We start from the raw sequence: 14,502 nt of genomic DNA on the forward strand, positions 1-14,502 counted from the left end.
CAATTGCTTGGTGCTAAGAACCATTATTTCACTGAAATGTTCATGCAGTATGATGTGGTTAGCTTATTGCCTGAGGGTTATTTCATTTCCTTCTCTTACTGTCTCTGGAATGCCCACTCCTTCTCTAAAAGGATCAGACTCATCCACAGCCTCTTCCTACCTCACTCCCTCCAGCACCTGGCACTGACAAAGTGCTGGATCCCTTAGTCTGACATGCCATCTGCAGTTGCCCTCTTTTATGGAGCTCTCTCCTTTTCTCACATTTCCTGCTCTTGCTCAGACCACAGTGGTGGCGTCAGGCTTCTCTTCTTCCATTCTTGGTGCTTCCATTCCCCCCCTTCCTTCCTCTTCCCATTCTTTATTCTCTTTTGAGCAAGACTCCAATTCACTCTTCTCTTCTCTTTTCTCCCTCTCCATGTTGCTGTAATCTACACCCACCAACTCCTCCTCCTCCCTCTGATTTTAGCTCCTGGCTTTCTCTCTTACTCTCCTCACAATCTCCCACACTCAGCTTCAGTGACTTCAGCTTTCATGTTGATGACTTGTGCAACCCATAGCTGCATGTCTCCTCGCCTTCACCTCTTAATTCAACCTGCATCCCAGGTCACCAAAAGGGCCATTCACTTGACTTGATCTTCACCCCACATGGCTCTCTCTCTCTCTGATCTCTCCATTGCTGACTTCCCTTTTTCTGACCATCACCTGGTCTCTTTCAGCATCACCTATCAGTGCCCTGCCCCCACATCGTGTCACTCAACCTTTCTGTGATGTCCAGTTCATCGGTGTTGAAGATTTTTCATCTGCTCTCAGTCCTCTCCTCCCTGCCTTCTCTTCCCTTTCTTCCGTTGTTATGGTTGTTGATTCTCTCCAATCCTCGCTCTCCACCCTTGACTCTTCGGGGTCTGCCGACTCCCAGCCCTGGCTCACCCTCAACACCCACTTCTTCTGTTCCTGCTCTCATGCTGCTGAGCACCTCTGGAAGAAATCCCATGACCAGGTTGACTTCCTCTGCTACAAATTCATTCTCCCCCTTTCAGTTCTGCCATCTTGCTAGTTCAACATCTAGCTTCACTGAATCCCATGCCCATGATTTCAGTCACCTTTTTGACACTTTAGAATCACTCCTCAAACCCTTCCCTCCTGCCTCAACTTCTCTCTCAACACAGGATCTTGTCAATTTATTTCAAGAGAAAATTGACAAAATATGATGTGACCTCCCCCCTCTCCTCAACTCACCTTCCTTTCCCCCTTTCCTCCTCATTGCCTGCACTCCCTCAGCTTTCTGTGGGGGTTCCACAGAGCTCTGTTCCTGGTCCCCCTCACTTTTCCCTCCATGTTTTATTTCTCCACAAACATAAATGTGCTGATGACTCAGAGATCTACCTCTCTACTCCAGGCGTTTCACCTTCTGTCCAAGTTAAAATCTTGGCCTGTCTCTGACATTCCTTGTGGATGTCTAGCCATCAGCTCAAGAGCAACATGACTAAAACAGAGCTCTTACTCTTCCTCCTTTCTTTCCCCCAAACCCTCCACACCACCTCTGTTCTTGGTCACTTCACTCTGGACAACTCTGCTATCCTGCCTTTCACACAGGCCTACAACCTGCCTGTTACCTTTGACCCAGACTTCTCTCTAAGTCTTCATATCCAGGCTATATCTAATCCTTGCAGATTCTTTCCACATAGTGTCTGTTAGCTATGACCTTACTTATCCATCCACACACCTAAAGCTTTCATTTAAGCTCTCATCATCTCAATTCTCAATTGCTGCAACATCCTTTTCTCTAGCCTTGAAAAATGCAATCTTGCCCCACTCACATCCATTCAGGATGCAGCTGCAAAGATCATTTGACTGAGCACAGGAGAACAGCACCTTCTCTATTAACTAAAATAAGTTGAGACATGGTATGTTTGTCTCTAAAATTAATCAGGCATAATTCAAAACACCTGCAATTATACATTAATGCATAGGGCAGAAATCCTGTAAATCGGAAAGCACCAACTTAAAAAAAAAACCCAAAAACATGTCTCCATTTTGCCTACTCTCTTCCGTAAGTGATAACTGTGCTTTGTGTTGCCACATTATATGTCATGCTTCCAGTGACATAGAAGAATATGCTATATACACAGAGTGCTCAGGTTCAGGAACATTTGCTATACACAATCATCTTAAGGTAAAAGAAATGCTATTCATTTTAAGTTTGAAAAAAAATTTCTGCAATGCAGCAAATCCTTCCTGTTGTCCTTTGGGTTACATTGTGCTTGTAAAACATTAATTCATTTTTAGCGTTTCTGATAGGTGTGACATAAATATTGCATCTTTTAGTCACAATGAAAAGTTCAGGCACCTTACAATGACAAAAAAGCACTAACTAGTCTTACAAATGTTTTTATTACACCCTGTAAGGTTTTTACTGGTTTTCACAATGTTAAGTGAAGAATTCCTCTCCACGTATTACAGCCACAAACAATTACTTGGAAGCAGACTGACAATAGCTTCCTTGGATTGATTTATGTTCCACATGATATAGAGAAAACCCAGTAAGTTCCTTCTAGTAGAATACCCATCAGCAGTTATTCCTAGAAAATATATGTTCTTTTGTTGTGAGGTGTTACGCTGGAAGTTGGGAGACACCTCACTGACGCTGGGAGGCATAACAGTTGCCTTCCATGCATGCTAGATGAGGGAAAAATTAACTGTCCTTTTGTTTCAAGATAGCTGAAAGATTAGAAGCCACCACCCAAAACATAGGACACACATAAGGCTGCTCAGGAATCTGATCTATGATGTCAGAAGGGTTTCACTGTGGGTTGAATGTAAATACAAGTATGGGGGATTGATTTGCCTGCAGCTGTGTGTCTCTAAGAGGGAGAAGGAGCACACAGAGCAGCACCAAGGTAGCCCCAGACGCAACCCGAAAAGCACTGGTAGAGTGACCCTGAGAAAACCCCTGGAGAGAATGCTTTTTGAGTAGAGTGCCGGCTGAAAGATACGTAGAACTGTCAGGGAAAAAGCTATCTCCTATTGCTTGAGTCCTACTATGTTCAGGGAAACAGGATTTTTGTACATGCTTCATAAACACACAGGATTGCATCAGAGAAATACCTGACTCCATCATCTATTTCTCCCCCTAACAGAAACAACCACCAAGATCTTGCATATTGGCTAACTGCTCATGGAAAAAGTGTTAACCTAAGGCAAGACAATTTAATTACAACCAGTAATAAATATGCCACAGTACTTATCATGCAGGCAAGTTCACACTCTCATGGCATCTACTCCTTGCTTTATGAAAGTCTCATATGTCTTTCTCAGGTTGGATTCAGAAATAATTCAGATAGGCAGAAAAAGTTATTTCTGGTCAAATGTAAAGAGTTGATATTAGAGAACACCTCTCCCTAACTGTGTAGGTGGAAATATGGGCAGTCATTCATTCATTCTAATTTTTTTTAAATTCTGTCCACCAGCAGAAATTAGTGCAGAATTAAACCTTATCTAAACTTTCATAAGCAGTGAACTGTACTTCTACCCGACAGGATCTGTCACTTTAGACTTACCGTGCATTTGTTTGGCTTCTCTCCTGAATGAACTCTCATGTGAATCAGCAGTTTGTAACGGGCATTAAATGGCTTGTATCTTCGAGGGCATCCTGCCCAAAAACAAGTGAAGTCCTCTCCCTTTCTCTGATCTATATGAACCTTTTCTATGTGCCGCACAAGTTCCTCTTGCTGGTCATACAGAGCACTGCAATCTATCCAGCGACAGCAGTGTTTACCATTGAAATCATCTAATTCACCATCCTCATCCAACAGAGGGCCCTGGGCAGAGGAAGGCAAGGCAAGTTGATGGGAATGGTTTATGAGGTCATGCTGATGTCGGTGCTGATGTGCATGGTAAGGGGGTGGTGGACCTTGTGGTGGAGGAGGTGGTAGAGGGGGAGGAGGAGGCATGTCAATTGTGCTGCCTGAAAAATCATCCACACGTTCACTTTTTAACATGCTTATTGGCTGGCTGTCTATCAGAGGTATACCTTGTTGAACCACCATGTTGTTCATGACTGCCGACTGCAAGCTACTTTGTTCCAACTGCTGCATCCGCTGGTATTCCACAGTCCCATTTTCACCATAACCTGGGAGGGTGATGTTGCTGTTAGCCACAAGAAGACCTTTCTGAGTGTTTGGAATAGAGCAAGGCTGGGGAATACAGCTTCCTCTTACTCCCAAGAAATGCCCATAGACCTCAGGCTGTGGGGATATGTTTGCTGGTGATGTTCTTGAACCGTTGATGTAGGCAACCAGAGAGGTTGGGGATGTACGGATGATTGTATTGAAGTCAATCCCAATGCCATCAGACAATGGAGACAAAGAGAGGGCTCTTTTTTTGGAGCGGGCTGAATGAGATCTGTTTGAAGAATGGCGAGGGCTCGGGTAAGGGGAATGGTTATTTTCCATACCAAACAAGTAAGAAGGTAATGAGTTAGATACACTGTTGTTGGACATGGATGTTCCAGGTGGTATACTCAGTATGTCTCCTAGCTCACTGCCATTTTGGGATCCTTGGTTGGAAGGAAGGGAAGGAAGAATCCTGTACCCATGAGACCACTCATGTTTCACACTCAGCGTTGACTGACTTTCTGACAGGCTTAATGTTGTAGAGGCCAGAGACTCACGTGACATGAGGGACCTGGAATAAAGGCAGGAAAAAGAAAGGCAGGGGTTTAGAAAGTCACCTTAAAAGTTCGGTTCATAAATTTATATATTACTAATGTACTGGTTCTTCTATCTTCTCTCTGTAGGCATAGTCTCACAAAGTGTCATAGCAGGGCCAATATTTTAAAAAGTGCTCTCTAATTTTATGTTTTCAAAGGTTTGCCTGCTCAGTTACTACACCTGCAGGCACACACAGTCACTGCATGCATACACTGGGCAGTTGAGAAGCCAACTGAAAATCTGTAAAGCACTTTAAGAGTCTTGGGTGAAAGTTACTCTATACGCCCCTGGATCCTGCACCACTGAAGTCAAAGGAACTTTGTCATTGACTTCAATGGAAGCACAAGCAGGCCCTGAGTGCAAAACATTATGCTTCCACTTCTTATTAAACAGATATTAACTTCTGTTGAGTTGACCTGCCTATCCATCCATTTTGGTGGCAGGTATTGGTGGGAAAAGTTGGAAGCCGATGAATAAGCAGAGAAATAGGTATTAAACTCAAAGGAAATTATAGACTGTAATGGAGGCAAGCTGGTAAATATCATTCTTCTTTAAAGATATAACTCAAGGTTAAAATGCAGATAATATCTAACTGTACAAAATCACAGTAAGTGAATTAAAATAAAGAAGAGCAACAATTTGAGGAGTTTTAGTTTTGTTTTTATGATGTTTCCACAGCTAAGTCAGAAAAAGTGTTTCAGAAATTCTCACCTTCCCAATCTTGTCAAGTAAATTCTTCCCAGAAATATCAGGAAATTTGCTTATACCTGGGATTTCTTAAGTGTAACCCTAACATCTTAAGCCAATAATGGCGCTGGTTTCCTCAAAGAGGCAGGAAGAGGAGAGGCAGGATGGGGCTACAATTCCCAGCTCCAGCACAGACTTCCTGGGTGACTTTAGGCAAGTCACTTAATCTCTCTGGGCTTCGGTTCCCCATCTGTACCATGGGGACAATAGAACTTCTCACTTTGAGGATGTTAGGAGGATAAATTCATTAATATTTGTGAAGTACTCAGAGAGATGAGGTGATGGGGGCCTTATAAGTACCTAGACATACAGGCAGATATCATTGGTTAAGATAGTTATAGCATGTGGGTTCAAGTTAAATTGCTGGATTTGTTGCTTTCATTGCACATTTTGTGTTTTTAAGAAGCACAGAGTTTTGATTAAGGCACTGGACCAGTACTCAGGAGATCTGGCTTCTACTCCCAGTTCTGCCACTCACTTCTTGTGTGACTGTGTGCAAGTTACTTAGTCTCTCTGAGTCTCAGTTCCCCCTCTGGAAAATTAGAATAATAGCTTATCTACTGCACAAGGCAGAGGCTAAATTAATTAAAACTTGCAAGGGGAGAGGGGGGGCGTTTACAGGCTGTGATGAACACCATAATAAAACTACTAAATAATGAAAAAAATTGTCAGAGCACTTAGCCCCTGGGATAAGCATTTCTTTCTGTATTTTAATCTAAAGAACTATGCCTACCTGGATGTTATGCACATATACTGCCATAAACAATTGGTTAATATTATTTTACTATGTACTTTTATTGTTCAAAAATTACAGTAAGAAAACAAAAACAAAAAGAGAAATAAACCTCATCTTATATTTGCATATATTCCAGATATTGCTATGGCAGGCAGTACCAGGTGGAGCTATTACACATAGTCTTCCAAGTTCTTGTTCTCAGAGTACAAGCAAGTTTTGACTCTTGGGAAGACATGCTGCGTTGCCGTTCAGTTTGGGTTATGCACAGTCTTTGTGTAGATACAGTTTCAAGAGAGAGGGAGCAGTGCAAGCAGCAGGAGAGATTGTTCTCTGCCTTGGTATCTGATTAGAGTCAATTCTTGAGGAAGAGTTCAGCCCTAGGAACCAGGCATTGGTGTTGGGCTGAGATTGCCCTGCATGCTTTTTGACCATCTCATCTCAGAACTGAGGTATGTGTGTAATTAAAGAAAATTACAGTTAGAGTATACCCAGACTCCGCATCTCTGATCTTTCCTCCTCTGGGAAATCAATTTACAAGGCCCCAGAATTCTGCTATTATTTGGTAGAGGTATAACACTAATGTCATAATGGGACAATGGTGTCAGCAGTAGGGGCAACACTCAATACAAAGCCAAAATTCCAGCTTTAGTTGTACCGGTACTGAATGTATGTGAAAAAGATATAGATACAGATATATAGTTCACAGTTTTGCTATCAGTTTTGATTAAGGCCAAATCCTAATCCCATTTAAATCAATAAGATTCTTATCACTGGATTCAGCATGAGCAAGAGCAGACTCTAAACAATGGCTGGTGTGATATTTCCAGTGAACGAGGTAATGTTTACCAAAGATTACACAAATGATGCAATTGTATGCTGGCTGTCCTTGACATGATTCTCTTTGATACTACAACTTTTCACCTCTGAGATTGGTATAACTTTTGATCAGATTAGTAAAGTTTGAAGAGTGTATGAAACACTAGGCAAGAGAAACATAGATGGCTTTTGACACTCAATTCTACACAGTTATGTGGTTTACAGCTGAAAAATCCTCACTGTGTTTGTTTCTACTGAAACACTCTCCTTAACCCGGGAGGCAGGGCCTATGTGAGTTCTCCTGTTGCTTAACATAACAAGCATTTTACAGTGGTCAGGAGTCAATTGATCAAAAGCATCAGCTAACAGTAATTTGGGCTCATTGAGGGCTATACTATATCACAAGGACAAACCACTCCAGGAGCATCTCAGGAAAGAAGCAAAAAGAAAAGGAGTATTTGTGGCACCTTAGAGTCTAACCAATTTATTTGAGCATAAGCTTTCGTGAGCTACAGCTCACTTCAGGGAGTCATAATTGCCTCCCTGCTCCAAGGAGATAGTAAATTGCCGCTCCCAGGGACTGTCTTAGCTCTGCTAGCTGATGTGCTTTGTTCGAGTAGGAGGTGGAGCTACCTATTCACAGCCACTCCTCAGCCAGCGGTTCCAGAGTGGGGAGTAAATGGCTGTGCAGCATCCCGAAGTTGCTTCTGCATGCCTGGTCCCAAGGTCCAGTAGTCAGCACACTCATGTAAGGGGAGAACTCTTGCTTTTGTTTAGGCACCTGGAAGGGCAAAAGTTCTAGGCTGCAGTGTGGCCCTGAATACTACTATGCTCTGGCCCTAAACAGAGATGTACTTACCGCTGCAAGTAAAGTGTAATAACATTTGATTTTTACATGGTAGGTTGAGTATTTCTCTAGAAAATAAAATTGGGGATTTTTTAGTTTAATTCATTTGGCATGGCTATTGCTCCTTTACGAACAAACCGAAACATGTGCGTCCGGCTCAGGCTCATTCAGAAAGATATTGAACTGGTTTAAATGCAAGTGGATGCTCCTGCTAATTTTTTTTTTTAAGTTGCACTTTATAAAATTAAACTAGATTGTGGCCAGACTGTCAAGTGTTCAGTGTTCACAATTAGAAGCAGATTGTCAGCAACCAAAATGCTGAACTCATTTGAAAATCTGTCCCACGCTGATGAGTAAATACTTACAGGGGACACTATATGTACTAGTGTAAAGACGGAGGTTCTGACATAGTTATGTAACACAGAGAGCCAGATCCTCAGCTGGTGTAAATTGGCACAGCTTCATTTACTTCAGTTTAGACCAATTGAGGATTTGGATCAGAATCTTTTAAGTTTACCGACAAGGCATTTCTATTTATGAATATAATTACTCATTCTCTCTATAATTTGAAATGCAACAGTGCTGCAATATGAACTGCTGATTTGAACCTTAGAAGTAAACATGAAACAAGTGTGAAAATCTTGTTTTCCTTTACTCATGTATGATCACCTAAGTTCAGCATTCTTTGTTTCCCCTGAAAGAATTCCCTGCACTTCCTAGGTCCCAGTCCTGCTCCCATTGGGAAAATCAAAATGAAACATTTAGTTTTGGACCCTTTCAACATCAATTTGCACCAGGCAGAGCTGCCAGAGTGTACTATGGCATTGTGGGGCATCACAAGGGATATAGGCCAGCCCAACTCATACAGAAGAATGGGGTCACGAGGCCCCCAATTACAACACACACATACGACACTGCCGCAGCTCAGGCAGATGCGGTTTAGTGTTGAACCAACCCAAAATGAAACGTTTCAACTTCTCTGAATTGAAACTTTTTGGAACAAGTTTCAATATTTTGACTTTTCACTCCAATGCAGGACAAAAACAAATGTTAAAATATTGGAATTTCCTGTGGGATCCATTGGTGTTAGTTACTGCCATGTTATTAAAAGGAGAAATACAGGACCTTGAATTCTGACAGGCTGATGATTTCAGTTAATCTTTAGCAAATGTCTCCTTAAAATGAAATCACCCAAGTGAATTACAATTCGGCAAAAGAAGAGCCTAAAAATGGATACGTGGAAGGCACAGCTTAAACTCAATAAAAGTGACACATTTAAATACCTGAGAATATACATATACAACACACATATATGTGGCTTTAACTGTAACTACATTATGACTGCTGTCACACTAATCATGATGGCTTTTGGCTCAGAGGCATGGCCTTGGATATGAATGGCTCACAGTGACACACACTGGATGAGCAGTTAATTTGCAAGTCAGCAAACATATGGAGGCCCTACAGGCACAATCTTCAGTGGTAAAATGATGGAAATCCCCTCTTCACAATATAGCTTACAAATAGACTAAAACAAGGTTTCAGCCTAGCCAAATACTAGTATTGTTTTTAACCATTTCAAGATAACTCCTGAACTTGCAGTGAAGTAATGAGATACAGTACAAGATATTTTAAAAAACAGTAACAGTTGCATTTTGTAAATAAAAAAAAATACATTTCAGCACTGAACACAATGGTTAGACACACTGACAAAAATTCTTAAAAGCACCTAAGTCACTTAGGAGCTTAAGTCTAATTTTCAAAAGTTCCTAAGTGACTTGGGTGTTATTGAAAATGGGACAACTTCCTCTGTCACTTAGGCACTTTTGAAAATTCTACCAAGTGTTTATACAACTAGTCTGTCAGGGACATGCTATATTAGTAATAAGGTGGTCTATACAACAGTTCTTTTCTTTCCTTAATGTCTATGATTCTATAATATTTTCATTCGCAATGTCAATAGCCATATTTTAGTTTACAAATTCATGGAGACACTGCACCATGAGTTTGACATTAGTATAATTTGGTAAGCACTGGCACAACATACAAAGCTCTGTACCAGACATAAAATACAGTGAAACCCTGCACCAATAGGATTTATTGTTAGGAGTTTTGCTGTTTTCATCCCACAACTCACCTACTGAGCCATAATTTTTTCATTGTAAAAAAAGTAATTTTTTTGCAGTTATGAAAGTCTTCATCCAGTAAAAGAACGACAAAGCATGGAAGCTTTGGACCAAGTTCTGCTGTTAAGTTTGGTCTATACCTAGAAGCTATATGGGCATAGCTATGTTGGTCTGGAGTGTGAAACAAAACCCACACCCCTGACCAACAAAGATATGCCAACAAAACCCCCAGTACAGATGCAGATATGTTGATGGAGGAGTGCTTCTGTCGACATAGTTAATGTCACTCAGGGAGGCAGGGATCCCACCCCAACAGAAAAATTCCTTCTGTCACTGTAGGCTGCAGCTACACCAGGGGACTATACTGGCAAAGCTATGCCACCATAGACTCTGTAGTGTAGACGTAGCCTTAGTTACAGTGGTGTAAATCCAGACTAGCATCACTGATATAATGGATCAGAGTAACTCCATTTAAACACAACCTGTTCTGATGAGTGTAAGTACTTAAATGACAGAAAAATTAATATGCTCTTTTGTAATACTGAAGAGAAGAAATGTAACTCAGGACCTTGTATCTGATGGAGGTATATTCAGGTTTGAAGCATTCATAGCCCTCTGTAAGCTAGGACTGATCTGGTTGCATGCTGTTGAGACCTGGTTTGCAGGAGGTGATATAGGACCCAGTCGCTGAACCATCATGGGACTGCTGGTGACAACTAGATTGTTGCAGCTGCCTTTTCCAATGGACTTGCCCCGAGGCCCACAGCCAAGACCTCCTAAAAATAAATCAAACAGATTAGTTTTCATGTCCCTTTTACACATGACAAGAACAGAGAATTCACAATTATGTTGCGCCCATTTCTATGGTACCAGTGAGGAGAAATTATTGGAACTGAGCATCCTTAATAGGGAAGTAAGATGACTGAGGGCCCTATAATTTTCTGCAAATATATAAAGCGATGTTCTAAAATGGAATCAATTATGCATGCTAATCAAACAAGGACAGAATGAGAACGAACAGGCTTGAATAGCAAGAGGGACCACCTAGGTTCAATATTGGGGAAACCACTTTAAGAACAATCTGGGTAAAGAGCAAGCTTCTGAAGAAGGTTACACAATCACTTTCACAGTGTTATTCAAAGTGAGATAAGACTCCCAGGAATAGCTGAGCCATAATTAGGGAACGGTTTGAGTCCATCCCCGCAGAGCTCTGGGGGTCTGCTCACATGCATACCCTGCATCCATAATCCTGCTGGGAGAGGCACTGCTCCCAGATCTGGAGACCCACTGCACCGCTAGTATCATTAGCTATATGAAAGGACTGGGCATAAAGGCAGACCCATAACTCCTTAGCCCACACAGACAGCAGAGGTGTAGAGGAGAGTGCATGTTGTATTCGCTGCAAAGTGGGACAGACCTGCGGCTGCAGCCTGCAGTCCAATGGAAGTTTGGAGCCCTGAGAGAAATTCTATGAGAGTCAGAGTTTCTCTTAGGGCTCCCACTGTAGAGCAGAACTTCCCAGAGCTCCCTCTTACCACACAGACATAGCTAGTTCTTTAAAAGCCTTTCATCTATATTGCCATGATTCAAATTGATGGACTATTATACAGCAGTATGGGAAACTATCAAGAGTGTAGGCAAGTGGGACATAACCACAAAACATTCAGAATATTTTGTGTCCTAAAGATAATGATTTAAGACTACCGAAGGGAAGTTTAACAGCTCACTTTTGTTCATAGAAGAGAAGATGAATGAGTTTAAATATGTCAAGTACATGAAAGGCAGATGATATAAAGTAAATGATTCCACTGACATTATGGTTAGGTATAAGTACTAAAATTATTTATATCTCTATTTGTTCTTTGTTCCAAATCCTCCCCAAGCCAGAAAGGAGAACACAGGGTGAACACGATGAGAAGTCCCTTACTACTGATTTAAATTATTCTCTACCTTCTGTCTATGAGTTCTAGCTATAACTATGATGTATATTTCTTATTAAGAGTGCTCAGGGGGTTTTGAACTTCACAAAAAGGCATGTTAAGGCATTCATAGCAAAGGCAGGCTTAGGAAAAAAATCCATACCCTTCAATCTCCTCCTGATCAAACTAGATTCCCTTTAAAACTGGGAGGAAATAATCAAAGCAAACTCATTCAAGAAACTCCACATGATGTGGCAAACATTTCAAAAAAGAGTGAGTAAGGTTTATTTATGTCAGTTTCACAGTTCTACACTTCTTTTTAAACTGTTGCCTTTCTCTTTATCTGAGTAATAATGATGGAAATAGCTTACATTTACACAGGGTCTTTTATCCTTAAGGATCCTAATGTGCTGTATAAACCTAAACTAATGCACAAATCTTACATAGTAAGCACATCACCTTCCACCAAAATGCAGAGTGAGTGAGAGAGAAATGTGACAGCCATTTAAGCAGACACACTGTATCAATACTATACTATTTAGAAAGGGAAGTGAAGAATATTGTGTCCCATTGGAACTACAAGGGGAAAGAAATCAGGCAGCCCTTAATAACCCAACCTGAAATTTGACGGGGATATAAGGATTAGTAATACTCTTCTTACAAGAAATAACATGAAATCTTTAACAACTACAAGTTTTTTCATCCCATTGACCATATCCATCAGCACAGCACCCCTGCCACAGAGCTAGAGCATTGGTTCAGTGCTCCTTGCCAACATTACCTATTTTTAGAAGTAACAAAACTACTACAGTGATCAACATTACTACTTGGTCCCCTTACATCGGGAAGCTCCTGGATCTTATCTCCCACTCCATGATACCACCGACTGAATCACCATTTCCAGCAGCACCTGTGTGTGCTCTGTGTATTTCACCAACTGCTGACCTGACTGTGTTGCTTGTGCAACCTGAAAGGGTCAATCCACAAGGCAGCAAGGCTACATATCAATTACAAGCACTGGCAGCTTTCACACTCCCTTTCCATCCCTAATCTAACAGCAGAATGGCAGTAATTTCCTAATGATCTGACTGGCAATAGTTTAATACTCTGCCAAGCTGTTCTCTACAGATCAAGGAAAATGCATTAAAAACCACCTTAATAGTCAAAGAGCATTGAACAGGCCCTGAAATGCTCCAAGTAAAAATGTTAAAATTAACACTGAAGCACAGGAAGCTGTTATACAGTTCTTTATGGGTGGGGATCACATTCATGGAAAGGAGGTTGGAATCCCTGAAAGTGAGTATCTAAAGATAATTCCACATAGCACATCTTAGCGCTACCTATAGAATCATAGAACCATAGGGTTAGAAGGGACAGCAAGGGTCATCTAGTCTAACTCCCTGTGAAGATGCAGGATTTGTTGGATCTAAACTATCCAAGACAGGTGAAAACCTTTGAAAACCTCCAGTGAGGGAGCTTCCATGTATCAAAACAGCAGCTCTCTGGCTGTAAAGGAAAATCATTCCTTACCAATCCATTAGAATTCTTTGAGGGGGGTCAACAAACATGTAGTAAGGGTAATCCAGTGCATACACTGTACATGAACTTTCAGAAAACCTTTGACAAGGTCCCTCTCCAAAGGCTCTTAAGCAAAGTAAGCAGTCATGGGATAAGAAAGAAGGTCCTCTCATGAAGCAGCAACTGATTAAAAGACAGGAAGTCATATAGGAATATATGACCAGTTTTCAGAGTGGAGAGAGGTAAATAGTGGTGTCCCCCAGGGTCCCGTACTGGGACCAGTGCTGTTCAGCATATTCATACATGATCTGAAGAAAGGGGTAAATAGTGAGATGGTAACATTGGCAGATGATACAAAATTAATCAAAATAGTTAAGTCCAAAGCAGAGTTACAATGGGATCTCACAAAACTGGGTGTGTGGGCAACAAAATGGCCAATGAAATTCAGTGTTAATGAAATGCAAAGTGATGCACATTGGAAAACATAATCCCAACTATACATACGAAATAATGAGATCTATGTTGGCTGTTACCACTCAAGAAAGAGATCTTGGAGTCATTGTGGATAGTGCTCCGGAAACTCAATGTGCGCGACAGCCAAAAAAGCTAACAGAATGTTAGGAACCATTAGGAAAGGGATGGATAATAAGACAGTAAATATCATAATGCCACTATGTAAATTCATGGAATGCCCATATCTTGAGTACTGCGTGCATTTCTGGTCACCCTTTCTCAAAAAAGATATATTAGAATTGGAAAAGGTACAGAGAAGAGCAACAAATGTGATTAATGGTATGGAACAGCTTCCATGTAAAAAGAGATTCAAAATACTGGGACTGGTCAGGTTGGAAAAGAAACAACTAAGGGGGGCTATTATAGAGGTCTATAAAATCATGAAAGGTGTGGAGAAAGTGAATAAGGAAGTGTTATTTCCTCAATCACATAACACAAGAATCAGGGCCCACCCAATGAAATTAATCGGCAACAGGTTTAAAACAAACAACAGGAAGTACTTCTTCATGCAATGCACAGTCAACCTGTAGAACCCCTTGCCAGGGGATGCTGTGAAGGCCAAAACTATAAC

General features: G+C 41.2%; 1 protein-coding gene across 2 annotated transcripts in view; it reads right to left on the reverse strand.

Moving 5' to 3' along the window:
* Positions 1–14,502, reverse strand: part of GLIS3 (GLIS family zinc finger 3) — a 267,494-nt gene that overhangs the window by 199,252 nt on the left and 53,740 nt on the right. For both annotated transcript variants that reach the window (XM_084628537.1, XM_084628538.1), the window contains exons 3-4: positions 10,550–10,757; positions 3,558–4,683 (exon numbers count right to left, since the gene is read on the reverse strand). In XM_084628537.1, coding sequence (XP_084484663.1) covers positions 3,558–4,683; positions 10,550–10,757 — 1,334 coding nt within the window. The remainder of the gene's footprint in view (positions 1–3,557; positions 4,684–10,549; positions 10,758–14,502) is intronic.

Source organism: Lepidochelys olivacea (assembly GCF_965140295.1).
Source record: "Lepidochelys olivacea isolate rLepOli2 genome assembly, chromosome: 5".
Classification (NCBI taxonomy): Eukaryota; Metazoa; Chordata; order Testudines; family Cheloniidae; genus Lepidochelys; species Lepidochelys olivacea.